This window comes from Neolamprologus multifasciatus, chromosome 12, assembly GCF_963576455.1.
Source record: "Neolamprologus multifasciatus chromosome 12, fNeoMul1.2, whole genome shotgun sequence".
Lineage (NCBI taxonomy): Eukaryota > Metazoa > Chordata > Actinopteri > Cichliformes > Cichlidae > Neolamprologus > Neolamprologus multifasciatus.
In genome coordinates, this window is record NC_140450.1 from 31,686,993 (window position 1) to 31,714,918 (window position 27,926).

Here is a 27,926-nt window from a genome sequence, read left to right on the forward strand (position 1 = left end):
CACAAATCAGTGCAAAGCGCAGGACTTCCTAAACAGCTACTTTCTCATCCCTGAAACACTAAAGTGCTGAGTTAAATCTCCAGGCTGCTGTTAGGGAGCTGTGGAGCAGAGTGAAGGCGAATGGATTAGAAGTTAGTGTTAGGCTATGATCTCCCCTGTGTCCCTGTAGACTCCGAAATACACAGAGGCTGGAGGAGAGAAACGACGAGTGGTAAAGAGACGGAGGGAGGCTCAGGTTGGCAGGCGGCCAGTTATCTGTGCTCTCCTTGGAGAGAGGAAAGGACTGCAGAGTGGAGTAAACAGAAGCTTCGACGGCCGTGTCCTGCAGACAACAATCCACTCAATTCAGTGGCCGCTGTGCTTAACTGCAAATTCATCTCATTATAACTTTGATACGAAGAACAGGATCTTCCACTAAGGTGGGTGAGGATGTCACAATCACTTTAAGGGTTTTTGACTAAGAAATATTTATATAGTTGGTGGGAAAGCATTATGCTATGCAGAAACTTTCTCCAATAAAGGGTAAAATTGGACAGGCGGCGTGGGAAACATTTGAAAGGACTTGTGGGTTTGTACTGTGCAACTGTGTGCAGGTCTGAGGTGGCAAGAAGACTAGATAGAAGTTCATCTAGTGGCAAGTAAGCCATCATTAATTGCCTTTTTAATTTACAATGAGATACATCTAACAGCAGGCAATCACAGAGCAAAGTGTTTATTTATTTTATGAGGGCATGAACAGGCAAGATAATCGTCAAGTTAAAAACACACTAAGCTGATGATTTTATTTGCTTTTCTTCTGCTGGGACAGCCGAGACACTAAAACAATGCAGCCAAACAGGAAAATATAAACTAAACTCAAAACACCGTTAGGAGATCACGGCAAGTGATCGTTATTTTATTTTGCACCGATATCTGACGTTTGACTGAATTTAATCAGCAACCAGACAGGAAAGTGGAATTTCCAGTACTAACACTTAACACATTCACCTTATATGTAAGAAACCTCAAACTGGGAGTCTACACAAACCCGGCCTGAGGTCGTCACAGTGCTGGTCCTAAGCGACGGTTGCATCAGTTAGGTCACCGAGCATAAAGACTGTGCCGAATCAAACGTGGATCCATCCGCTGCGGTGATGAAGGGAGCAACCAAAAGTACCTTTATTTTATTTTTTTTTTCAGTTAGGAAATCACTTCTCACTTCTCTCAGGGAAGTCAGATGAGCGAGGCCAGTGTGAACATGAGACCTGATCCTGGAATGCACTTCTACAGCAGGGAGCAGCTGCATTCCTCTGTAGGGCCACGAGGTCTTGGAGTGCGGTCACACAGACACAATCCAATACCTCGAGGGAGGATTGGCCAGCGTAATGCTTTATGTCATGTGTAGAAAACAAAAGCCCTTTAGAGCAACTATTTATGTTGCAGTAAATCGCTCTCATTTCCCAAACTGTCAAAATGACGTCAGATTTTCCGTCATCGGCGACAGAAAATGAACAGAAGTCGTCTTTGTTACAGCGCTGGCCACCGTTACTTAGCTGTTACACCTTCTGCACTTTGAGTTTATCAAAGATCACTGACACCCAGGCAGGTTTTCAGTCAATCCATCACCTCCCTGATGTCTGAGATAAACCAAAAACAGCAGAAAAACACTCAAATGAGCTTCTCCAGATCCTGATTTGTAACTACACCTATTCATAACTCAGAGTTTCTGTATTCAACCATCATTTGACCTAACGATTATGTATTCAATTCTGCACAACGGGCTTGGGAGTAACTCACAGTACTCTCATTATACACAACTAAACCTAACAATAGCATCACAGTGCAGCAATATTTGATGAATGTGCCTCAAATGGTGAAATGGTTACACAGTCACTCAGTTCAATTCCAGACGGAAACACAAATCCCCTTTGGGGCTGCTCGGGAAATACATCCAGTGTAAAGACTGCCAGGTAGGGCTGCACGATTTTGCATAAAATGAGAATCACGATTTTTTTGCTTAGAATTGAGATCACGATTCTCTCACGATTTTCTTTTAATAAATATTTATTGCGCTTATTAACTGCACATCAACTTCGTAACAGTTGAGACTGAACATAAAAACAACAAATGTCTCACGTTTTGTCGTTGCCGCAAAATGTTGTACTGCTTGAAATTGCGTCTCCACCGCGTGTATAGAGCAGGTAGTGCAACAATAGAAAAATAGTTGCGGGACGGCACTGTGTAGCGTTTGTCTAGTGTGTTGATCATTTTCCTAAATCCCTCGTTTTGCACAGTGTTGATGGAGCCATATCTTTGGTCATGTGATAAGTGATAGCCTCCGTAATTTCTTTGTGCCTGCGGGAGTTCGACGGGTATAGGGAAGCGCTGTATAAGGTTCCCGTTATTGATGTTTGGGTGGTTGACCGGGACGGATTTTCTCCTGTCACTTTCTCGTCATCCCTGACGTGCTCGCCGTTGTTTTTTCCCTGCCAATTTTAGCAGCCAGCTTCTGTATCACGTGGTATAAGGCTCCGCCCTTGTCATTTGTTGAGCAGGAAGAGTGAGCGCTTGTTTTCATGCAGATTATGTCCCGGATCAAAATGCGGTACAATCGTCGTCGTCTTTTCTTTTTTTTTTTAATCGTTGTCATTTGGAAATGAGATCGCACATAAGTATGAATTGAGATCGCGATTTTCTAACGATTAATCGTGCAGCCCTACTGCCAGGTTAAACTTGTTGAGCTGCCCGCTGTGGTGAAGCAGCCAAAAGTGTTTTCAGGTGACACTCACCCATCACTACATCTGCTTAACCGAAGAGGAAAAGGACCAAAAAGTAAACAGGAATTCACTGAACTGTGGTCTTAGTTCCCCCCCACTGTCCTCAGCTGGCTGAGGCTGTAAAATATAAGACGAAGCTATACGACATACTGCGTATTACGTAGCAGCCTTTTTACAATATCACAATAATGGCTACTGTACTGTTTCACTGGATACATGAATGCATTTGCAGGTCTGTTAACTGTGCCTGCTTTAGTGTGTTTCAAAGACATGTTAGAGAGGATCCTCCTGTAAGAAGCACAGCGTGAATTAAAATAATTCTTAAGCGCCTGGATGCAGAAAATACTTTCAGTGTGATTTTTCCTTTTTTATTGTGCCATCTGGAAGTTGCTGGTGTTTTTAGAAGTTCTTTAGTGGTTTTTGAAAGACTTTATTCCCAGCGAGTTATCTCCAGTTTAAAAAAAACAACAACAAAATTGAAAAACAACACAACAAAGCCACATTTGCAACTTCCCCACCTCGAATACAGAGATGTCGTCCTTCCTGTAGATCTCATTGGCAGGAGGGTGGAACCAGTTGCACTTCTTCATGTGCTGGTAGAGGATGCTGCGACTTTTCATGTAGCGCAGGCAGAACTCACACAGGTAGAGTTTAGGTAGTCTGGAAACGGGAGCGCAAAGACAAAAGGACAAAAGGAAAGGTTTTAACGGGTTTGCTCACAAACAAACAAATCCCAACATTTTTCTTCTTCACCTGGAATATTTACTGGTCTTTTATAACAATCGGCTATTTTTCTGGTGATGTAACAAAGGCAAAAGTCAAACTGGGTTCGTTTTTCCTCCAAATGACATTTGCTGAACAATTAAATGTGAAGGTTTTAAGAACTTTTTTAGAATAAACACTGATATCTTTGCTCTCACGCCTTTTTTCTGTGCGCACTTTTACAGTTTGCATCCATCAGGTATTTTAAATTGCTGAGACAGAAACAAACACAGTGGGATGAATTTTCTTGAACAGCAACAAACTGCAGAAATGCACATTTAAAAACACCTCCGACTACGGATCCCTGTCACAGAGGGTGGCAGTGTAAACGGCTTATGACGAGCTCCATTATTCGGGTGGTAATTTCTACACCTACGAGCAGGATTGTGAGCCAAGTACCTCATGCTGTTGCGTTACATTATGGTGCGTTAGCTTACCTGCTGTACTCCTGCGGGTACGGAGACGAATACCACGTCTGGATTTCATACTTGCCAAATTCAATGACTGACGGGCAGCGCATTTGAGGGTCTGGCGGACCCGTCACGCCGACTTTCTGTTGGGGGAAGGGAAAAGGCAGAGATGTTTATGGTTAGCTACAGGTTTACAACTGGCGGGGGATTAGCGGGCCGTGAGCCAAGCAGAGACACCAGAAATCATCAGCAGAGTATCTCAGACTGTTACAGCAGGAGAGGGCACCAGGTTTATTCTCAAGTTTACATTACTCTTACGTGGATCTTCCTGGTTTGCCCTTCCCAGCCATTTACATCATGTATTCACCGTACATGACGTTCACTGTCACCCAGCCTGGAACAGTTCTGCTCATTAACTCACACACTTACACGCCACTGTGGCTATTCCACATCCACAACAGCGTTTTAATACGACTCCCCCACACCCACTCTCTGGTCAGTTTACTGCTGCACTATTCCTTAAAACAAGCCATTAATGTGGCTAATTTACACTTCCTCTCTGACTAACGTATCAGAACACTGTCGTTAAAGATGCCCCGCTCAGTCATCGCGCCATCGAACACAAGACTCGTTTTACGTGCTTTATCGAGACCCAGTCTTAAACATTCATGGGTAGTTTTACTCTAGCCGGGCTTGCCCTTCTGTTTATGGAGCACAGTTTGGCATCGATCACGAGCAGAATGTGAAATTCAAGCAAATGTCCAACAACAACAGTAAAGACTAATCAGCTTGTTGTAAAGCTGCTGTCCTAAATTCAATCCATTTTATTTGCATCTTGAGGTCACGGCCTGTGTGTGCTGCATCTATGGTAATGGATCATTTTAATATCCATATTGAATCTGGCAGCTGTTCCTAATTTCTTTCCTGCACTTCTTTGACACACACACAGCCCTCTGTGAGCCAGCAGCTTCATCTCTTACAACCAGCCAGCTGTTGACTTGGCTCTTTCTGACCACATTCTCACCACGATTGAGATTTACGTGTATACCCTCCAGTCTGGCAGCCTCAGTCCCAGACTCACAGCTCTCAGATTCCCATGCTGATGCAATCTCATTGTCCTATTTGGCCAGTGTTCAGCGTCTCCCTTCCCCGCTGTTGTCTCGTAATAATCACGCGTACCTGTAGCGCCAGCTCCTGGATGTGTCTGAACAGCTCGATGTCTTTTTCCGTCAGGTTCTCGTGGCCGGGCAGTTTGTCATCTTCGTCACGCCAGTCGCTGCCTTCCTGATTGTCTGGGGATTGAAAGACAATCAGAAGTTATTTCGAATCCCAAGATGTCTGCAGACTTTCAGGCTCTTATAACAGGTCACTTTCTTATATTAAAGCCTGCAATCACAGGATGTTAGAAAGAGTAACATTTAGGTGAGCAGCATCCCTAAATGCAATCAAAATCCCCCCAAGAGAAGTATCCGAATTCATGTGAATCACATGATTAGTTGTGCGTATGTTGGCGTGGATACAAAGCCTGTTACTTCAACTCAAGGCTGAAGCCACAACTCACGAATCTCTTCATCCATAATCAGTCCCATTTTATTCTGAAAGTTCTGACAGGAAGCGGACGTTCGTATCTCCACCACTTTTAGGACGTTGCTCCCGTCGCTGCCAGCCACGCTTTCCTCCGTCTCTAAAACAAGTCACATCGCCGACATGCACGCTTCACAACAAATCATGCTCCGTCGGCTTGTGTGGAGAACGAACGTACGGGCCGCGCCGTTTCTGATTTAATGACGCAGCGAAGCGCAAATTATACGTCCAATTTGGCATATGATCTGTTCCTAAGGCGTTTTTTCACAATACATCGGTTGAATGAACGGGAACAAAACCGCTGCTTGTTCTTTGCCGCAGTTTGGCGTCATTTGTGCTCGAGCTACGGTCTGTAATCTCAGCGTGACACACGCAGCGTACAGAGCGAAAGACACCGTTTTTCTACACTTGACAACAATCTCACTCCTGACTTTAAAAGCGATCAAAAACTTTGTGTCTGTATCACACCAGCTGTTCAACAAGTTTGCAGTTTTCCACAAAAACAGCACGTTACTCACGCTAAACCCCGTGACGTGAAATATTATCAGCTAAATTAAAGCTGCCAGTTACTTTCCACATATTTATTAAGTTAGCGGATAGCTAAGACAGTCTTTTATTTGTTTTGCTTGCTGCAGGCAGTAAACGCACATTAGCAACACAGGCAAGAGTGGAAGAGACTTGTGATAATGGATGATGAGGGTGTTCTTCATTCTTTCCAAAACACACACGGCTGCTGCAGAAACCCGAAGGAAGCGCTGCTGCTCTGTCACATTTATTCATTACTTATAACTCTCTGCTTTTACTCTAAGAGATTTCAATGGAAACAGAACTGCAGGCGGGCACTTCAAATTACAAAAGCAATTTCTTTAAATGCATAAGCAATCATTTTCTTTGGCTGAGGGAAAAAAATAAAGCAATTCCACACGATTTTTAGCCTTGACCTACAATTTCAAAATAAGTAACATCACGGCTGAATCGTCTATACACAAAAGCAATGTGAATGCTTCGCAGTAACAGCTGATACCTACAGAGTCTGTAAGCAAACACCTGCAAAGGACTCATGAAAGTAGAGCACGTTTTTTTTAAAAGGTCAATTTATGTAATTGATTCAGATATTAACTTTTTTTTTTACCATTTGTGTTTCATTTCTGTGCTGTTGCTCTCTCATTAAACATAACAGATCATTAACATGTCGTTATGTACGTCACTTTACCTCAAAGTTTTATGTTTTCATGGCAAATGTGAATCGAAACTGTCTGATGGTGATGATGAGCAAAAAACAAAAAAAACAAGCTGATCTTTCCCACCTCTGTCATCTCCTTCGCCTTTGCGACTGGCTTTCTTTCGGATGCGGCACTGCTGTGAGTAGTCCACCACTTCCTGCCGTGCCTTGCGGCCCTCGGGAGATGGCGTGAAGAACTTTGTGAGGGCGTCGATGAGGCCCTTGGTCTTGTTGTTGAAGCGCAGGCTGCTGTGTGACAGGTCGCCGTCCTCCCGCATGGAAAAAAGCAGCCTGTCGTCTCCGGGGTAACCTTCGCAGGAGGAGCTGGAGGAAGAGTTTGCTGAGGCCGAGCGCTTCCGCCGACCGCGCCCTCCCAGCTTCTTAAAGGGCCGCCCCGGCCTGCAGAAGACAAAAGTGTTAGGGTCAAAGTCACAATCGCTCACACATTGTATTCACTCTGCAGTGCAAAAACCACCTAAACATGCATTTATCTGTGTATGCCACAGTGTGCACACAGTGATTGGTGTGTAGTACAATCTCCAACATACTTGGAACCACCTTACTGCATTATTATGGATGATCTGATATCCTCGTATTGGTGTTGTTCCCAGATCATCATGAAAATGTTGTTCCAGGTTCCACATTGCAAGTGACCAATCACATTATTGTGACGTTATTCTTTTGCGCACCAACCCATTCGTGCATTTATGAAATTCCAATGTTGCAAGGACAATATCAATTCTGCTTAGCGTTTATTAAAGGGTTAGGGTCAGGGTCCGTTGATCGACGGACAAAGGCGGTTTCTCGCAGCTTAAGTACAGTTTTTTGTTTTACGCCGGTTTTTCCCGAAGTCGCAAAAGTATGACATCACAACATTCTGATTGGTCACTTGCAATGTTGATCCTGGAACAACCTTTAGTATGATGATCTGGGAACAACACCAACACGAGGATATCAGATCGTGCGCATTATTATATATACAAACAAAAAAGAAATACTCTGCACAAAAATAACCTTTGGCATTACTCTTTAAGGGTAAGATCTCATTACTGTCAGTGTCTCAGATTTCTGCATGGAATTTGTTAGTATGGAGGACCAAAACAGTCAATATTAAACATAAGAAAATAATGATAATAATAATAATAAAAGTGTCATGAATGGCACTTAAGGTGATTAATCACTATTAATCCCATTAAATGCATTTTATTTCATTTTAAGCACTAGTAGATTTACTACTTCTGTAAATTTGTCTTTGTGTTTATTCTAGTATTCATTTGCTTTTAGTCATTTCACCATTAATTTAACCATTTATCTGATTGTTTGATCTCATTCTATACATGTTTTTTATGTTAATTATGACAGACACCGTTATATAACCCTTAGAAAACATCTGATTCCTAAGTGGTTTCTAAGTCCTCCATCTCAAACACCTTGGGTCTGTGATGAAGCAGACACAGGTGCTCTCCATCGCAGTGACACCGCCTCAGACAGAATTAGTTGAAGGCGTTTGTGTACCTGTTCTTGGGCCGTCCCAGCGGTGCGTTGTAGCGCCGTTTGATTTGCGCAGCCTTTTCATGTAAAAGCTTCTTTCCCTTTTTCCTTGGTTGGCAGATTTGACAAATCCACATGCCTGGGAGACGAAGAGGAAAAATGGAAGTGTTCACACACTGAGACAGGACAGGCTTCGGTGCACATACAAAGAGGCTCTGGGAAGCTTGTAATGCATTAGTGCTTAACAGGGATGCATTAGAGTGAGAGCCATCAGCTCAGGAGATGGTTTAATCTTTGACTGCCATCATAACGGCGATGCAGAAGAGCAATGTAGGAGCGCTGTGTGGTCAATCGGAGGAATAACAAGTTCGAGTTGGGCTCGGAGCAGATAATGGAGACGGGATACGGGTCTTGTTTAATTACCTTTTGGCATCCGCGTGAGAGGAGGATCACAGCACTCCATGTGGAAGCCCCGGTCACAGGAGTCGCAGAACAACATGTTGTCCTGCAGAGAGAGACAAAATAATGACAATCGTCTTCAGGTCACACGAGTAGTAGAACAACATATAATCCACTAAGTAAATACAGGTGACACCGCTGATCAAAGCTGCTGAGCTTATTTTAATTCCATATTTTGATGAGAGTTTTGCATACTTTGCCTTCCCTCCGTCCTCATAGCATGTTTCATCATTGTGCCACTGGCAGCATGTTGTGAATTTTCCTCTTAACCTCTCCACAAACATTTGAATAACAATCATACCTCGCCTGACAAGTAAGAGAAAAGAGTGAAATCATGCCGATGCTGACTAAAATAGCTCATTCTCAGGATCAATCCCTTGATAGAGACGCTGATGTCTATCAGCGTCTCTATCTGGCACTTAAGCTGAGGATCGAGTGTTCGCAGCGACTGTCAGGCTGCCAGGACGCCATATTCCTTCATCCACTCACCGCATTCTTTCCTTGATCCTGACAGCTGCTGCAAGTCTTGCATTCGATGCACTGCCACCACAGAGCCTTGACTCGCGCTGTGAGCTCCGGGGAGAATTTGAGACAGGACGGGTGGCCTGCAGGTAGACAGACACACATACACAAACAAGCACGTCAACATCACACACACTTTTCTCTCACTCTATTTTTTTTTATGTTTCCTGCTGACTGACAGTTGTGACCCACTTGCATCATTGAAGGAAAAAAAAAAGAAAGAAAGTCCTTTTGGAACTGGAAGCCCTCACTGAATCAAACCTGGCTGCAAAGAGTGTGTTAAAACATAAATGACAATCTGTCAGAGCCGTGCTTTTGCAATGTTTGAAGAGCGGCAAACATGACGGCCTTGTCTGGGACGAAACCCCTCTAAGGGAAGAAGAGGAACACGCTTGTCTGCTTCCGATAAGAGACGTCGGGCCTTAGCAGGAGTACTACAACTTGCATGCCAATAAAACCAAAAACTGAACCAGGAATATCAACTGTTTAAGAACGACACCCGCCCATAATTATACAATGTTATGTTCAGACTAAATGAAGTTGAAGTGTAAAGTATTACTGAGGAGAGTGAAGAACATGACTGGACAGTTTAATAGACTGCTGAGCTGCTGAGTGTCAGTTAAAGCGTAGCCACATAGACCGAATCAACTGGAGGTCTGGGCGGTTAATTAAGTATCAATTTCAGTTACGAAATTGGCTCCAAACAACTGTGAAAACAAAATAATCTGAATACATAAATAACTCTTCCATTAATTTTCACTATTAAAAAAATCCCCCGCAGGCCTTTTGTTAATACCAATGTGTACTCGTAGGTATGTTTTTGTCCCCAACAGCTCCAACTCATTCCTAGTTTACTACATATCAGCCAAGATAATCAAAGAGGGCCTCTGTCTCCACACTTAGGGTCTATCACATGTTTGTTTGTTGGATGTGGGAGTCAGCTGAAGTGTGCAGGGTCCTGCCACTGCAAAATGGTCAACACCTGCTAGTCTGGGTCCATATATCACAAGCCTGTTTGCCACCTTGTGTGATAATCTGTTTTGTTTTTTCCATTTGAATTAATGTTCAAGGAAATCCCTTATTTGAAAAGAAGACGTGTGTTTAAGTTCAAACTGTACGATATCTGTCGACTTGAATAACAGTGTTAAATGATCAAGATTACTATGCTGACCAAAATCATTATGATTATTATGGACTTATTGAACTGCCATCAAAGGGTGAAAGCAGTGAAGTGCAAGCTGCCTTTAAATGTCTGACAGCAGCTGCGTTTGTACATAAATGCAGTTGAAGTATCAATTAAGTAGCAACATAAAAGATGAAGCACCAGAGACAGCTGCGCGTGTGTGCATGCACACACTGTGAAGTTTACATCTTCCTGAGATCCCATCATATTTTAAAGCCCCAGTCTATGAGTCTGAATGCATGCTTTTTTTAAAATAACTTCTTTAATGTGTCACCACCAGTTACTGGGGGTGGGGGAAAAAATTGATACTGTGTAGTATCGTGATATTTTGTTTGCTAATAATGTATCGATACAGGGACAGCAGAAATTGATATTTTGTTACAAAAAAGGTTTTTGTGCTCTGACTTCAGAGCATGTTGATCCTTTTTCTGAGCAAGAATCCTGACATTCCTTCACTGTCCAAATGTGTTTAACTTGTTTTATGGCAGCAATAAACATGACAGTTTACTTATTTTAATTTAAGACATGTTTTATTTTAATAAAATTGTAACTTTTTTATTTAATGTAAAATTATATTTTGTTTTAATTTACTTTCAAATTCTTCAGTTGCTGAAGGGGCTGCATAGTTTTCATAAACTGCATAGTTCAGAATAGCTATAATTGTAACAGATGGTTGATTCAGTTAAGTTGGACTAGACTGTAATACAAACCATTCAGTTTGTCAACAATAAAACTGAAATGAGAGAGAGACTGAGTGCGAGACTTTGATATTAGATAAAAAGAATATTGATAAAGTTTACCTTTATGTACAGAATCTGAATATCGCAAAATATTTTTAAAAATTGCAATAATATCGTATCGTGCGTTAAGTATTGTGATAATATCGTATCGTGGGATGTATGCTGATTCCCACCTCTACCAGTTACATGGATGTTTTTGCAGACAGCTGATTGGCTCCTCTTGTGCTGTATCTGTTCTCTCTACAAAACCTGAATAGAGTCTTGTAGGCGGCACTCACCGCTGTTGCCACAGTCGGCGCAGGAGATGAGCTCCTCTGGCTTCTTATCGCGATTCTGCTCCTTGGTCCCCAAACAGAAGCTGCAGATGGGGATGGGCTCCGCCACCGGCTGGCAGAGGGACAGAGCAGAAGGGAAGAGGGGGGAGACGCGGGAAAGAAGAAAGGGGAAGGGGGAAAAAAAAAGAGTCGAGACTGTCAGTCAACTTAACAGCTTCATTGTACAAATGAAAACAAACAAAGTGGCCTTGTGTGTCCCGCTACAGCGGATGACTGTTGCTGTGTGTATTAAGACGCTAACAGTGAACTGAATGAATGCTACAACAACACCGCTGCAGCACATGTGGCTTTCTGAACAAAGAGTTTTAAGATGATGAAGAACACGAGAGCCGCTATGATTAGCGGCTTTGTATAATTTATGTGGCGTGTCACGTTAGAGACTGCCATCATGTGTCACCGTCTCTGCTGACTCCTCTGCTGTTTGATCAAAAGCTGGGACTGGGCTCCTTAGCTCCTACTGGCTCAGGCGCGTAGTTCCACTGCAGCGTGTCCCATTTTGACACGTTTTTCTCCCCGAAACATGCCATTAGATATTCAGTTCTGCGACTGCATGAATCTTTTAGCGGGTCCCCTGAAAGCACGATCCGTGGCAGCAGCAGGTGTGTGCTCGGGCACAAAACAAGCCCGATATCTCATATGCGCGCACGCACAAACCTAAGCCAGGTTTGTGTCCATGAAAACAAAAGGCTGGATAACATTTTGTTAGACATCAAATAAGACTTGTGTGTCCAATAAAGCTGAAAAATCACATCCCTTAAGCACTGCAGGTGCACTTCACAGAAACAAGCACAACAGGAGGGGGGAGGACATGAGGTGACTCTCCTTCAAAGTTTCTGGATCCTGGAAGCCCCGAGGGGAAGTGACAGTTTACTCGTACGCCACCAGTAATTTTCTTTTATCTGTTAAGCAGCTTCAAACAGAATGACTAAGCCTAACGTTAAAATGCAGCCATAATAATTTATACTTTGGTTTTCTTACTTACAGCCTGCATAAATGTGACTGTATGCAAACAGATACAAATAAATGCCAGGAGAACTTGTGCTATGACTTTAAAACTGTTAGTCTTGCATGGTGACCTGTCATCCTGCTAAAATCAACTTTGATGCTAGCCTGTTTTAAAAAAAAAAGAAAAAAAGAAGAAGAAATTGCTGAATAATGAACAGCTTAGCCCACATGATTGCTAGCTGTGAAGGTGTGCCAAGCAATTCTGAGTTAAAAATAACTTCCACATGTTCTGAGGTTCAGCCAATGCCTGTTTAGAACTTCATTAGGACAAGAAACAGTATAAACACACAAAACGGCCTGAAAACGCACCAAACAAGAAGAGAACTAGAGGCTTCTCCAAGGCACGAAAATCAAAGCCCAACTACAGCGTGTTTATTAGAAGAAAATAAGATGCAACTGTGGCACAGCCACCGACTGTGAGAAAAACACTTGTGATGAACACTCTGGAGGAGCTGCAGAGCTCTGTGGCTGAGATGGGAAACACTGTCCTAACGACATCTGTTGCCTGACTGCTTCCATGTTCTCAGCTCTGTGGCAGAAGAGTAAAGAAAAACCCACTGGTGAAAACGATTCTGCTTGACATCTGGACCAGTGCGTGCCAGCAGTCACCGAGGAAAAAGACTCTTCTGCAAGCTGAGACAATGTGGAGCATTTCTAAACCACCCTGAGCTCTTACGTTTAGTCTGAATCCTGCACTGAATATCAGCCCAAACATCCGATGCAGCAGAGATGCTTCTCTGCGTCTCCGCTACTGAAAACAGGACCCAAGTCTTGGACCTGTGATAACTTTTCAAGAGCACATGCTTTGATTGCTGAGCTCTTAAAGACCAAACCGTCTTGAACAATCCTCTCTCAGCTGTACCCTCTGTTCTACTCACAGTGGGTCGCAACAGCAAACAGCACCACATATTTGATTTGGAAGATTTTTACTCTAGATGCCCTTCCTGACAGAGTGTCCTCTGCTGGTCTCAAACCGGGGACCTTTTAGACATTAAGCAAATGTGTAACCTACTACACTTTGGTGCTATCCAGACCAGTTATCGTTTGTATCAGATATCACACAGATGCATTATAACGACTAATGTCACGGGTACGCAAATGTGATATCAACACAAACACATTAGCATTCATACTGCAGCTCTCTGAAGTCTTCTTCAAACGAAAGGTGTCATTGCTCAGGAAGGGGAACAAAGAAAAAATGGAAAAGGCACAACAGTAGCAAGCATCAACTGCTTCTAGCATGGAGACAGTATATATATATATATATATATATATATATATATATATATATATATATATATATATATATATATATATATATATCAGTAAGGATTTTACTTCCTGGTCCGCAAAGTAAAGCAACACTGAAGTGCCTTAAACCCACATTTAATGGCAACCGGGGGCGATAAACAGTAGTTTCTAGGAAAACTGCCCTTAAAGACCTGTGTAATCACTTCTCTGTTGGGTTTCAGGGCTCAGTCACTTATTTTGAGTCATAGTGAATACCACATTCAGACCATTCTATAAATGTTAGGTCGTTTTAAGTGTCAGAAAGCAAAACTATCCAGTGGGTGCTTATTGGCATGTGCTTTCAGTCACATCAGCAGGTCTACTTTCATCGCGGTATCTTTTACACTGCCTACGGAAACCAAGAGTACGTGATGTGTGCATCTTTCTTCCTGTGCCGCCCTCGATCACCCTGAAACTGGCACTCTGTCATCATGACTTTGAAACCTTCATCTTTAATCAGATGGGGCCTCTTAACACACTAAACATACTGTGAATCCACAAAGTGACAACCTGAGCTGGCTCTCTGTCGATCTCTTAGATGGATAAATGCTTGTTGTCACCTGCCGTGTGCTTGTGCAGTTTCACCGACACATGCACGCCTTAACAGAAAGCAGAGGGGTACAAAAAGACGATAAAAAAAACCCTTAATGTCTCCCAGAAGGCACAGTTATGTTAGTTTGTAATTTAAAACCAAACCGAGACAGAAACAGAAAAACGGGGCAAATTTGATCTTTATTGGAAACTCTAAACATCATCTGTCCCAAGGACACTTTTTAATCAACACAACCGTAACAATAAAGGTGCTCTCCTTTATTAACGACACAAAAAGTACAAAGGAAACATCAACATGGCAGTGAGTGAAGCTGGTGTTAAGGTTTTTACAGCACAGCAGGGTAAATGCACGTAGCTGCGCCGAGCTAGGTAGGCCGCTCGCTCTGGCAGGGAGGAGACGAGGACAAGAGCTTGATTTATTGGGTTCATTTCCTTCTGACTCAGGCTGCTTCAGCACCCCCCACCCTAAACAGTGCAGGGACTGAGAGAGAAAAGGGGATACAATAAGAAAGTTAAGGGAAGTGAGAGGTAAATGGAGAGAGGAATGGGGCGGGCAAAGAAGAGGCAGATAAGCAGAGACATGCAGGGAGCACAGGAGGAGGACAGAGGCTTAGCTGTGGAGAAACGTATACGCGCCGGCTCGATCTGTGAAAAGGTTTTACAACTTTACAGGCAAAACTTCTATAAATGGTGATCGTGCGCTAGTTTATACTGCGACAATGAAAAACAAGTCATTACCAATCTCCATCAGCATTATGAAAATAACTATGAGCTACAAAACAAGTCGACAATTTGACTAAAAAGAAATGGAAGTCAGCAACAACAACAAGAAAAAGAAAGAGGAGGAGCGCTGTGTGGGAAAAAAAAGACAGCGAGGACAAAAATAACAATCCAGAGGGCAGGAGAGGGAAGGGAAAGCAAGAGCGAGGGAGAAAGAAAGAATGTGCACCAGTCCTCGGAGCAGCCTGCGTGCTACCAACACCTCAATCATTCCTGACGCTTTAACCCATTCCATGCCGGAGGAGGTCAACTGCTCCCACTCGGCCTCTGAGCGCTCGAGTAAACAAGAGCTGAGAAAGAGGGAGAGGGAGAGTGCGTGCTGCCTTTCACGCAGACACCTTGTTTAGAGACGCGCGCTACAGCGAGGCTTCAGTTACTGACTGCCACTACAAATGAAAAGGAAAAGCCAATCCTCTTGGAAGTGTGAATCTCAAATTCTTCCCAAGAACAGTCGTCTTCCCAGTTTCAACCTTTCCTTTTAAAGCGCTAGTTGCCAGAGCCCTTGTTGCTCCACGGCGATATTCCAGAAACCTCTCAGACTTCTTCGACATAACTTGAGGCGTGCGTGTTTGTGCCGATCTACGTTGAGCTGGCGTTCACACATTTTGGCTCCGAGGATTATTTGGAAGCCAAAAAAAAGACACACCTTACTGTAATTGTTATTAGCTAACTGCTTTTACAAGACGGCATTAAAAAAAAACCATAAAAACCTGTCATACAAGTAAAGGTTTCCCCTTTAAAAAAAAAAAATCACCTAGAACAACAGTTGTACAACAGTTGAAGTCTGATCCAGCTGACACACCCACCGATGTTTTATGGATCCATTAACCACAGAACAGTCAACTCTCCTGTGTGTTAACATGAATGCCGTGTTCAGAGGGATAATAGGTTATTAACAAAAAATACATTTAAAAAAAAAAATGGTGGTGACCTGGTTTCCCCTCCATATGCACAGTTCTCTCAAAGACAGAGGACAGGGGAGGGAGACAGGAAGGGGAGCACAATGGAGGGAAGGACGAAAGGAGAAATGAAGGAGGTGGTGGGGTGGGGGGTGTTGGAATAAAAGGCAATGGGAGAAAAGAGAAAGAGAGAAAAGCGTTGCTGTTGTCCTTGTCTCAAGTCAAGGATCTCATTAACATGGGAGCCTGATCTCAGCTGGCCCCCCAACACTACCACCACACTTCCCTTATGTTCCTTCCCCAACCTCCAACACAAACTCATTGATCACTGTTACAGGGCACGCCGCGCAGCCAGACAACACACAAACACTCACTCTGAGAATCATTAGATGGTCTGAACACTGGTAGTCGTGAGACACACCTTGACGTGCTGTCGGTTGGCTTACACGCACGGATGCTCTTGTGACAGTAGCTGGCATGTAAAAGTAAATAAAGCATCTGAAATCTCAAATCCCCGTAGCTCCGTTGGCCGGGTAGTGACGTGAAAATAACCGGGCTGCGTTATCCAGCGACAGCTTGCGGAAGGAGACCCTGCGATGTGCCGTGCGTCCCCTCCCTTCAGCCGAGCCATCGCCCTCCGTTTAAAAAAGGAAGAAAAAAAAAATCATCGAGGTTAGCCAGGGTGCACGGGGCTAAATCACGGCATCAAACGAAGCGGGACTGGCCGTGCTCCAGCCGTCACTTCCACAGCTGCTCAACACATTGGCTCCATTTGTGGGGATGGTGAGGTTAGCCGTACGCGAGGCCTCACACAGCTAAGGTTCCCGTGCCAAATGCCATTCACATCACTCACTGGTGAGCTCGAGGTTACTGCTCCCCTTTGGGCACTGCCACTACTGCTAATGTAGCTTCTATAGACTCTTGGCCAGTTGCATCTGTTCGTAGCGGTTAATATGTGGCTCGCAGAGTCACACTGCAAGACGGCAAGTGAAACCTGGCTGGTGCCAAAACTGAACACTGCTAAAAACATCTTAGGTGTATGACCACCAACTGCAGGTGATCAAAACTTGAAAAATTAAAACTACATTTCAACATAATGACCAGCCAGGTCCAGATATTTTAGCATGACTTTCAGACATTTAAATAGCTGTCCATCTTAGTCAAACTCTTACAGGACATACAATAATACAACAAGTTGTCAGTTTGAGTAAACTCATCTTCACCACTTGTCACTCCTCTCTGCGTCTACAGACAGGTAAAACAGAGAGCAGAGAAGGGAAAGCTCATGTCTCTGCATGACACAGTTACACTAAGTGACAATTTAAATTCACAATGACAGAGGTAGCCATCATCTGACGTGTCTTTGGGATGGATCAATGCAGCTGCGGCCCATATGCACGCTTATTTCAAACGTGCAAAAGTTCAAGCATTTACAGTCTGTGTGCTTCAGGGAAGGCTATAGCATGAAACCACCTAGGAAAACAACTTTTGTTACCTCTGTATAGGGCTGTGCGATATGACCAAAATCTCATATCCTGATATAAGAATTCTATCGTCCCGATAACAATATAAATCACAAAAATGTAACATTTTCTGTAGATTCTGTGAATCTCGGGCAGCTCGACTTGCGGGAAGTGTTTCCAGCTGCGCGTCATGTAGCTGGAGTCGAGTGTTTTAACCGATGCATGAAACGATACATTTTTAGACATAAGTTGTAACGGCCGCCGTTTTCTTTGTGAGTATTTATTACACGGCGTGCTGCGGGGAAAAGCCTGTTCTAACGTTTGAGTCTAAGGTTTATTTTTTAGCACCTGGCGGCTCTTTTTTTACTTCTCATCCGTAAATAATCTGCATCTTTCACGTGATTCAGTTTATTTTGAAAAGTCTCAACAGGATCTTGAGCTTTATTGTGAAAGGGTTATGTGGAACATAAACAAGCAGACACGCGATGGTGTTACCGTCATTGTTGCTAATGACAACGCATAAAAACAGGCGCTTGTCCGTCTGTAGTGTGGTTATATTAAATAAAAGAGAAAGAAAGAACTTTAGGAAATTAATATAGCCACTACAGTGACCATCAAAACCATGAAAAAAAATATTGCCGTAAACAGTTTATTTTGCGACACCATGAAACAAACGATAGCGTAAAATGAAACGATAGATGTTTTTATATCGTTATATCGAACAGCCCTACCTCTGTATACCACTAAAGCTCAGCTGCTTCAGCAGGTGACCCATGACCCAAACTCTAGAGTCCTTACTTCAGTGTCCCGGGTTCAAGTCCACCCAAGTCATATTAGTTAGGAACTGTTGCCAAACCAACACAGTGTAGTGTTATGCTTTAGGGCTGTAACTGATCATATTCAACATTAACTGCTGGCTCATTTTTCCCCAATTAACTAATTAATTGTTTGATCCAAATAAGTAGAAAATGGTGTCAAATACCAACCAGTTATCCTCCGGTGGCTGCTTTAATTTGACAAAACACAGTAAATAGAACAGAGAAGAGCAGCAAATCCTCATATTATCCCATTACCAAAATAGCGTGCAATTAATTTTCAATCCATCAAGAGCCTCCATTGTGTTTTGAGTAAAGTGGCCCTTTAAATAAGTGAATGCTAAAAACAGTTTTCCCATCTCTCTGCTGGCGGGTACCGCCAAGTGTCAAACAAGAATTGTGCTTGTGGTTACAGCGAAACGTGAGCTTAAAGCTGTACAGAATGAGACTTTTTTTAAACTTTGGGCACTAATGGGGGGTCAGCTGAAGCCGGGTTTCTGTCAAAATGGAAACAATTGGTGCTTGTCAAAGGGAAAGCGGGGCAAATTATTTCACTTGTTGAAAATGTTTTTTGGATCAGTCAAAAATCTGAAATTCAAGACGAGCTAACACCAGACTGGGGGTTTGGGGGTGGAAACCACTTCATTGCACCCAACTTAGTCATTTTCCCAGCATTTTTGTGGCGCAGCGCTAACTCTGGAAAATGCTTCCATGCATCCAGGGAAAAAGCACAAAAGTTCTCTCCTGTAACAGCAAGACATGAAGCAGCACAACGAAGCATGTGAAGGTTAACCATATCAGGCAAGTTTTATGAAGCTGTGCACCAATTTTAAGGTTCTGGGCCAATATTATTGTTTAAATATCCATGTGGTTCACAGCTGATGCCTATGTATATATTTATGTATTGCTGGTGCTGCGCAGTGACAATGATACATAAATGTCATTTTATTTGCTAATTTGTTATCAGTAAAATATCAGCTGATAGCGACACATTAGGGCATCTTTAATAATAACATGCAGTCCCCGACGTTAGGAGTATATTGGACCATGCAAAACAGTTCACTTGCTTGACGCTAACATCAGCCAAATCTGTTAAAGGTCAGTGGGACATTTTGGAGGGAAATCACTGCAACGAGGGGCACAAGTGTAAAAACGTAGCTCTGCGACTGTGTTGCTGTTCACCAGTCGCTTTTTTCACACGTCCTCGCCGTGACACTGCACGACGACATTGAGAACTCTGGTTCACCCCGCTCCAGCTGTTGAGTGGAGGGCAAATGCAGGGCAAGAAGATTGCTCTTTCCTATTATAACTGGAAGAACATCACACACTGTCACACACAAGTATACCCACACAGATATATATATATATATATATATATATACACACACACGCGCACACAAAGGCCCAGCATCAAGCCCATCCCACCTAATGGCTATAGCCTCATACTGCTAACGGGTGCTCAGGGAGGCAATGAGGTTTGCCATCTATATATCCATGACCCCTGGTTGACTTTTCTCCCCCATTTACCTCCCCCTGCATGACCTGGCAATGGCACCCTATTAGGGTGAGAGAGGGGGGAGACAGAGAGACAGAAATAGGGTCTGGGATCCCGTTTGAATGGAGCACCCTGATGCAAACATCAGCGAGTTAAGTACACAAATCTCCCTGCAAATGGGGTCAATGCTAGTGCTTAGCCATTTGTTTTGATTTTCCTCCCCCCACCGCTGCCTTTACTCACACTCTCCCTCCTCCTTTCCTTGGGAAATCATAACTGTTAGCAATGATGCGGGGCAATATGGCAATGATGCGCGGGTAGAAAAGTAGCGAGTGGAGCAGAGCGATCGTGCACCATCGCCGTCTCTCGGTCTTCCGTGCGCACAGTTTTATCTCTTTGACGCATGTGCCACTCGCACAGACACAAACTAACAAATACATCAAGAACACGGCAACGTGGGGCGCACAAAACACACATGATTGAGCGGCAGAGTGGTTTCTTCTCCTGGAGAGATTCATCAAGGCACAGCACAAGAAGAAGCGCTGAGAAGAGGGAGGGGGGAAAAAAACAGGCAGAAAAGGAAAAACAGAATATTGTGTGACTACCAGACACAAATGTCAATTTCCTCACTGCTGCCGCAGCTTCTCCATGCACCATTTAGCCCAAAGCTTCAAAAAGAAACTGCAGCAATCTCCCTATCCATGCCCCCAAACTGAATTCATATTCTTAGGCTGATTATGAAATTTCACTGATGCAACAGGGTGGCATTTACAGTGAAATCATTTGTGTTACAATTGACTCTTCTGCCAATATTTACTGTGAACTAACGAATCTAATAAAAGAACCATGGCAGATCATACGGTAAGAAAACAAAAACAAAAACCAATGCATTCATCTATGTAGAACCAATGCATTCAAACTGAGGCATGATTTATTCTGTTTGTATTTTGCCTCTGAGGCAGCAAAGCAGGCTGATCACTCGCTGAGTCAGAGAGGAGGTGGTTGATTTCTGTTTGTCTTAAGAGGTGGATCATCTGCAGCCAAGCAGGTCACTGTGTTAGGCAGAGCCCATGTGATTGCAGCCAGCTCTCTAGGCTAATCCTATTCTGTGTGTGTGCACATGCACGACTATGGGCATCCTTAAGCAGGAGCCCCTGTGGCTGCAGACATGTACACACAGAGGCCAGACAAAGCCAGAAGACAGCCAAAACAGTGCTTATGATCAGTCTAGTCTTCTCCAAATCTGATGGCTGTCGAGTTAAAAGAAAAACCTGAATGCCTGACCCCCTACAGTGAGTCCCGTTATGCCGTGGAGGGTGACTTTCGGATATTGTTTTGGTTTATTTGGAAGGACGTGTCACTGCAATTCAAACCAAAGTTGATCTGAGTGATCGCCTCCATCCTGTGATGAAACCTTTCCATCCTGCTGGGAGTGGTTTCTTTTCCAGGATGGCATCACTCTTTTTTTTTTTTTGTCTTAACATGCAATAGAATGGGTTCAAGTCTGTGTGTATGTGTACAAATCTCTGCCCCTTAGAACTAGAGGTTAGCAGCCGGCTGCTCTCCCTGATCAGGTTACAAAAGTGGGTGTGTTCCCTCTCTCCTCTGTCGCCTGCATGTCTGCCTCTCCCTCGCCCTCTCTCCAACTCATTCTGTCTCCCTCGGTTTCTCCTCCCGCTACGTCTCTCCCTTTCTGGTTACAGGAGCCTGAAAGTTTGCGTCATCCAAGCCTCTCCCTCTGGCAACGCTACAGACCACCTCTCTCCTGCTCTCTTATTCTCTCACTTGTCTATGTTCCTTCCCTTGCCTTGCTTCCTTTCTTTCTTTGTCCCATCTCCCAACAGCACCTGACAGGCAACAGCCCCACAGCTGGTCCACAGTCCCTGCAGGAGGCTGGATGCCATTTGACTCCCCCTTAACTTCTGATCCTGTGTTGCTAGCCCACCAGCCACTCACCTAGCATCACTCTGGCATTGCCCGCCTGGCCCACATCACACGCCCACCCAGTAAAAGCAAAGGCAGACTAGCTGACTTGCTCCAGCTTTCTAAGATGCATCTATTCTTTTTCTCCTCTGATGATAACACAAAGTCATACTTCAGTCTGAGGCAGAACGTTGGATCGTGCTTGCTCTCAAACCTGTTGCACTGCCACTCTGATACTTTTCAAATAACTCTGATATTATAACATTAAGCCACTCCTTTAGATGCCATTTGAAAACTTAAAAAGTGACACAAAGTGAAAGCTTACTACACTGTAGCAAACTACAGGTTTGCAGGGGATGACAAATTTGGAGCAGCAGGGAAAATGCAGCACCAGAGTCTCAGGTAAAAGATCCGCAACAAGAATGTGTTGCTTTTACTTTCACAAATCATGCTCACTTGCCCTCTGTTGGTCCAAAAAGTTCACTGATAACCACATCAAACTTTTAGATTTCTTCCCACAACAATCTCAAATACGGTCGTAAGCATATCTGCGATTTTAATCAGGACCTTCAGATGCCAACAGGCAACAGCGCTTCATACTCATTTTTTCACTAGAGATCAGTTCTATCTTGATCTCAAACAGGTCTGTAATCATTGACACTCATTTACAGGCCATATAACAAAAAATCGAAATCATCCAAACACTCCACAACAAATCCATGTGACAAACCAACGCAGACATACAAAGCATAATAAACGTGGCTGTGTGTTTACTTTAAGTGTATTTTATTTTGTATGTCCATGTCTGAGTATGCATGCATGCGGTTTTACATGTGTGCAGAGACGTTACCTTGTCTTTCTCGTGTGGCAGCAACCGGACCGGGGGCAGCGATTCCAGAGACACCGTGCCAGTCCCATCATCCTGGTTGCTGCTACGGCTGAGGAGCTGGAACAGTGGACCCTGTTTGGCCACGCGCCCGTGGGCCACGGCTCTCTTGAGGGCTACCCTCAGCTGCTGGTGGAAGAGGCCCGGCCCCATGGAGCCGCTACCCGACAGGTACGCCGCCACATCAGCCTGACACTTGAGGAAGCGTTCGATGTTCTTTAAGCTGGAGCCACCCGGCTCGTGGAGCCCCTCCAGTGCCCGCTTAATTAATTTGTTCCAGTCGAGACCCGGTTTCTTCCCCGAATGCGAGTGAGAGCTGCTCCCTCCACTGCTGCTGCCACCACCTGCTCCTCCACCTCCTCCACCAGAGCTGCCGCCTCCGCTGCCACTGGAGCTGCCAACACCTTTGGGCTTGGGCAGGGCCAAGCGCCCAGGGTTATCTGGGTCCTTGTAGGAGTTGAGACCTTTGTTGGTAACCTTGAGTATGGTACCATCCTTGACACTAAGCTCTAACTGCTCCAGAACGGTTTTGCGGTCCAGGCCATGGGACATAGAGACCGCATTGCAAATGCGCTCCTCTGATGGTCGCTGCTTCTGCTTCTTTACCTTCTTGATGGCCTCTAGAATCCATTGGGTGTACAATGGGTTTGCCAGTTTCACCATGGCTGCTGTCTGGGTGGGTGCAGCAGCACTGGGGCCTTACCGCGAGGACCACACACACAAGAGAGTAGAGACTGTAAGCCAAGTAAACACTTGGCTTGCGCCGTAGCGCCGCCGCCTCCTCCTCCCTTTTGCCCTCTACCAGCTTACTATCCCTTGTCCTGGGGTCGCACAGAGAGTCCCTCAGAAGCTGAGTATAAGCAGCACGAAAAGGAGCAGCTGATCATAGCACAACCCCCCTGAGCCAACCCTCCACCTGGTGAAAATCTAGTCCACCCACCACCCACTTCCAGCCAGGTGAAGATCCCTGGCAAGAGGCAGGGGGAGCAGAAGAAGCTTCAGATCTATTACCAACTTATACTCCCACAGTACCCAAGGTTGGGCAGGGCAGCTTTTGATTTGGCTTTTCACAAATTGTAGGCGTTTCCTGTTTAGACGCCCCCCCGGAAAAAAAAAGAAAAAAGAAAAACAAGGACTGCCAATAACAGCAGTCTCCTCTGCTCAGACTCTCCGGGACATGAAAATCGTGTTTCAGTGATAAACGCGAGGACAATTGCACAAAGGTTTCTGATAATTATATCACTCCAGAAGATTGTGAGTTTTCCTCTCCATCCACATCTCCTTATTTTCGCTTGTTCACGTTTGCTCCCTTTCGCTCTTCCAGCAGTCTGAGCTTCTCAGCTCTGGGACGGAACAGATATCTCACCACAGGGAGCAGCCAGGACCGATCACCTTCATGCCTATTGCACTTCAGTAGCTGATGAAAACTGTAGGAGGGGGAAAAATAAAAAACACAGACACAAAGAAAGAGGTTATAGCACATCGCTGCAAAGATGGGGCACCTAATTTTACAATTTTAGAAAACAACAAATCAGAGTGAGATACAGATGACACAAGAAGGTTCATCTTTTCAAAACAACCCAGGCACATCATCCAGTGGCATTCATATAAACAAAGCCATACCTTCCTTCTGAATCACTATATTACTCCGTATACTAGACACGAAACTGTAAAGTAATAATATTTATTATTCCTAGCCAACTTCCCAGATTTCTGTTTTTAAATAAACTACCATGGGCTTGTACCACTAAACAACTATCACTAAGAAACGCACAGCCAGTGACAAGACCAGAACTTCTAAAAATGAAAAAACATTAAGAACCCTACTCATACCTCACGCAACTGTTTAAAAACTGTGTGTTACAAACATTGTAAACAACCCCATCCTCAAAAGTGCACTACAGAGTTGACAGCTTGGCTAGCTGGGTTGCTAACGTAAACATGTTACAGTCAAAGCACAGAGCTGTTAGCAAACATTAGCCGCGAGGCTAGCTAATAATCAAAGCCAGATTAACAGTCGCATGGCCAAACCGTTTCCTGTCGTTCTGTTTACTCACATATTATGTCAGGCTGCCAAGTATCTGACAACAAGCCTTCCCGCTTACTGCTGTTGTGTAGCAAGCTAACGTGAGAAGCTAGCCAACAAGCTAGCGTTACGATCTCTGTTACTAACGTTACTCGCCAACCTGAAACGTAAACAGCGTGAAACGGGGGGGTAGCCAGCGCTCCAGCACAGAAGAGCGAGAGAAAAACCAAACATTTCCGCATGGACCTGGAATTTCTGACAATACAAAGCATCACACCACAGCAAACACTGCGAATATTCTCCCCATGAATGTCACTCAGATACTAACGTGAGATCGCGGCCTTGTATGAGGCACAATGCAACTTGCAGACGGCCATCTCGGCTAGCGGGCAAGTGCAATATTTAAGATGGTCTTAGCGGGTGGTTCTGCAGCAGTGCTGGTTCCGCGGCCTAGCTCTCAATCTTCGGCATGGGCGAGCAGGCTCTGCCCGCGTACACGCATCCCTACCAGTGGTCCGCACCTCGCTGACTTCCTCCCTCCGCTAACCGCCCTCCCACGTAACGCTACAGCCTGCGGTGCCGTGAAGACAAGGCCGCTAAAACGGAGTAAAGCTAGGCCTCTGTTCGCCCCCCTCCCTCCCCTCCATACCCCCCACCCACATCCGCGATCACCATCCCCTCCGTACCCCTCTCCCCTTCTACCTCTCGCGGTTCCCCAGAAAGCCAGAGATGGTCCGGTTCTGGTTTCGGAGGGAAGCTCGGGCAAAGCGGACCGCGGAGAAAATCTCGTATCCTCCCATCCGGCTTCCCCTGCTACTCACCGGAATTTGGTATCGAGCCGCCGAGGAGAAGGTGCCAAAACCGTGCGAAACGAAGACAACAACAAGCCCAAAAAATGCAGCCAGAGACCAGGGGCTCTAGAGCCGACGCCATCTTTGAGTGAAACAGGAGCACGGCTGGTGGGGGAGGGGGGAAGACTGAACAGTCAGGCAGGGCCCAGGGACCGTCTGCATGGTGCGAGGCGAAGATCCAGGGGACGGAGCAAAAAGAAAAAAAGAAAAATTCACTGCAAGGCGCGGGGGCGGCGGCGGCGTGCTGTTGCTATGAGAGGGGTGTGGATATTGCTTGAGCACATGAAATGGAAGAAAGGGACAGATGGTAGTGGTTGTGTTGGAGGAGGGAAAAAAATAAAAAGAGAGGATAGGTGTTCACGCATTCTCTGCTGTACTACAGCTACATAGGAGGAGATTCAAGGGAGTGTCTGTATTTTGCCTGGCAGTTGTAAAAAAAAATCAAAGCCAATGAGCGTGTCTTAACGTTAGAGGGTATTTAAAGATCAAAGTGAGACACTCCTCCACATTGCAGTCTATTGTGGAAGCTGTGTGTGTTTTAAACTGAAGATGGAAATTGAGCCAGATTTTTTTTCTCCCCCCAGAGGTGATCAGATGTTGCCGTGTGGAGCTATCTGGAGTATTACAGTACATGATAAAGCATGTTATTATCTGCCTGTGCAGTGTAGTCTTAGTGATGCATCGCTCATCAGACTGTGAAACACAGAATTATCTCTCCAGCAAAGGAAGCGGTTAATGTAAAGTCTCTGCAGCCATCCCACTTTGTTACGTTTGATTAAATGACACACAGAGTCTAACACCTTTATTTTATATCCACGTTTGGCCAAAGCAAGGCTTGTGCAGCTCTCAGAGTCACATCAATTATGGCATCTGGTGACAGGTGGAAGCAACTTTGTCTAAAGGTATTGCTCTCGGCGCGCTCGAATCCGCACTGTGCTTGATTTTAAACTGAAATTGCAATGAATGTGTGCGAGTCATGGGTGTTTAAACTTATAGTATGTTGCAGAAAATGACAGGAGAGAGAGACTACTAATCATGTAATAATTTCTAAATGCGCCACGGGGAAGTTTAAACAATCTAAGCAGAACCCTTTCCTTATTCATAAGAAAATCAGTCAGTAGATGAAATTGGATTTTTGCTGCTTCAATTTCACGACCATCATGACACGGGAGGGTACTTGTGTTTGAAATCTGGCAGCAGTCTAATGCCGAGAGCTCCCTGGGTGGAAATTAAATTATCTGCAGCTTTGTGTAAAATGATGTGTACAGGATTCCTCGGAGACAGTGTCTTATAGGGGAGCAATTAGACCTGATGTTTTCCCATGTTAGAGGTGTCCTGCGAGAGAGCGAACCCCCAGCAGTGCAGCGGTGATCAAATAAAACCCAGTAAGGTCACATTTTACTGGCTGTTTTCCCCGCACTCCTTCAGGGACAAATAAATCACCAACTAATTGTAATTAACAGTAGCGTTATTGCAAAGATAAATAGTGTGATGAGTTAACACATGAGCTGCTATTAGCACGTGCCTCCTGAGGACTCACATTATATTACTGTGTACAGTAGGCCAGCTAACAGATGGACAATACTCAGGAGGAGCCTGCACTGCATCTATCGTTCCCGGCCATGAATAAATAATGTTGTGTACCATGATCCACAGCAGAGGCCATGTTCACCAACACACAGCAACAGGAGAAAACTAATCAGGGTGGTGCACGGAGTGGAGGAGTAGGGAGCCACCCTATTGTAATTTTGGTAAGATCATAATTGATTCAGTTACATAAACTGAGCTGAAGTTTTACCTATTTTATAACTGTCATCTGGGGGAAGTGGAAGAGTGCGGGCCGGGATATTTAAAGGATCTAAAACTGTATTTACACACATTTTTGTTGGTGTATACTCATCTTTATTAGATTAGTAGTGGATTGACCAGCTAACAGACAAGAAGTAGGGCAGAAAATTATTGCAAATTGACTTAAGTGTTTAAAGTGGACCTATTATGCCTACAGTGTATTATTGTAAGGTCCTTACCTGACAATATAAAGCGCCTTGAGGCAACTGTTGTTGTGATTCAGTGCTATATAAACAAAACTGAACTGAGTTGATGGTGGCCTCGAGAGCTCAAATGCACGGCAACTTCAGAAAACTCCAGCAAAAACTGAAAAATGCTGCAAAAGCACACAAAACAGTACGGAAGCTGTATAAAAAAAAAGAAAAAAAAGAAATAGAAACAATAAAACACAACTTAAGTAGGAGAAAAAAACTTAAGAGACATACAGACAGAGCGGAAATGTTTTTGGGGAGACATTAAGGTGACGGAACAGCTGATGAAGTGACCTAAAACCAAAACGTGTAAAAAATTGCACCGAGACGAGCTTAAAATCAGCTGAGGATTCTTCAGTGTTGTGAGGGAGAAAAAGATGCAAGTAAATATTCTTTTTAAAATACACATTTCACGTAATACTGCAGACACTTTATTAA

The 27,926-nt window shown here is 44.3% G+C and overlaps 1 protein-coding gene and 1 long non-coding RNA gene across 6 annotated transcripts in view; one reads left to right on the forward strand and one right to left on the reverse strand.

The window, feature by feature from the left end:
* Positions 1–25,614, reverse strand: part of kat6a (K(lysine) acetyltransferase 6A) — a 39,063-nt gene extending 13,449 nt beyond the window's left edge. The window contains exons 1-10 of one of the 5 annotated variants that reach the window (XM_085180659.1): positions 25,420–25,614; positions 22,537–23,999; positions 11,408–11,516; positions 9,174–9,289; positions 8,649–8,730; positions 8,250–8,364; positions 6,820–7,133; positions 5,108–5,220; positions 3,956–4,071; positions 3,275–3,416 (exon numbers count right to left, since the gene is read on the reverse strand). In XM_085180659.1, coding sequence (XP_085036785.1) covers positions 3,275–3,416; positions 3,956–4,071; positions 5,108–5,220; positions 6,820–7,133; positions 8,250–8,364; positions 8,649–8,730; positions 9,174–9,289; positions 11,408–11,516; positions 22,537–23,235 — 1,806 coding nt within the window. In that variant the 5' untranslated portion in view covers positions 23,236–23,999; positions 25,420–25,614. The other 4 variants (XM_085180655.1, XM_085180658.1, XM_085180656.1 and 1 more) reach the window with 4 other exon arrangements.
* Positions 1–27,926, forward strand: part of LOC146507314 (uncharacterized) — a 192,811-nt gene that overhangs the window by 85,514 nt on the left and 79,371 nt on the right. The window lies entirely within an intron of this gene.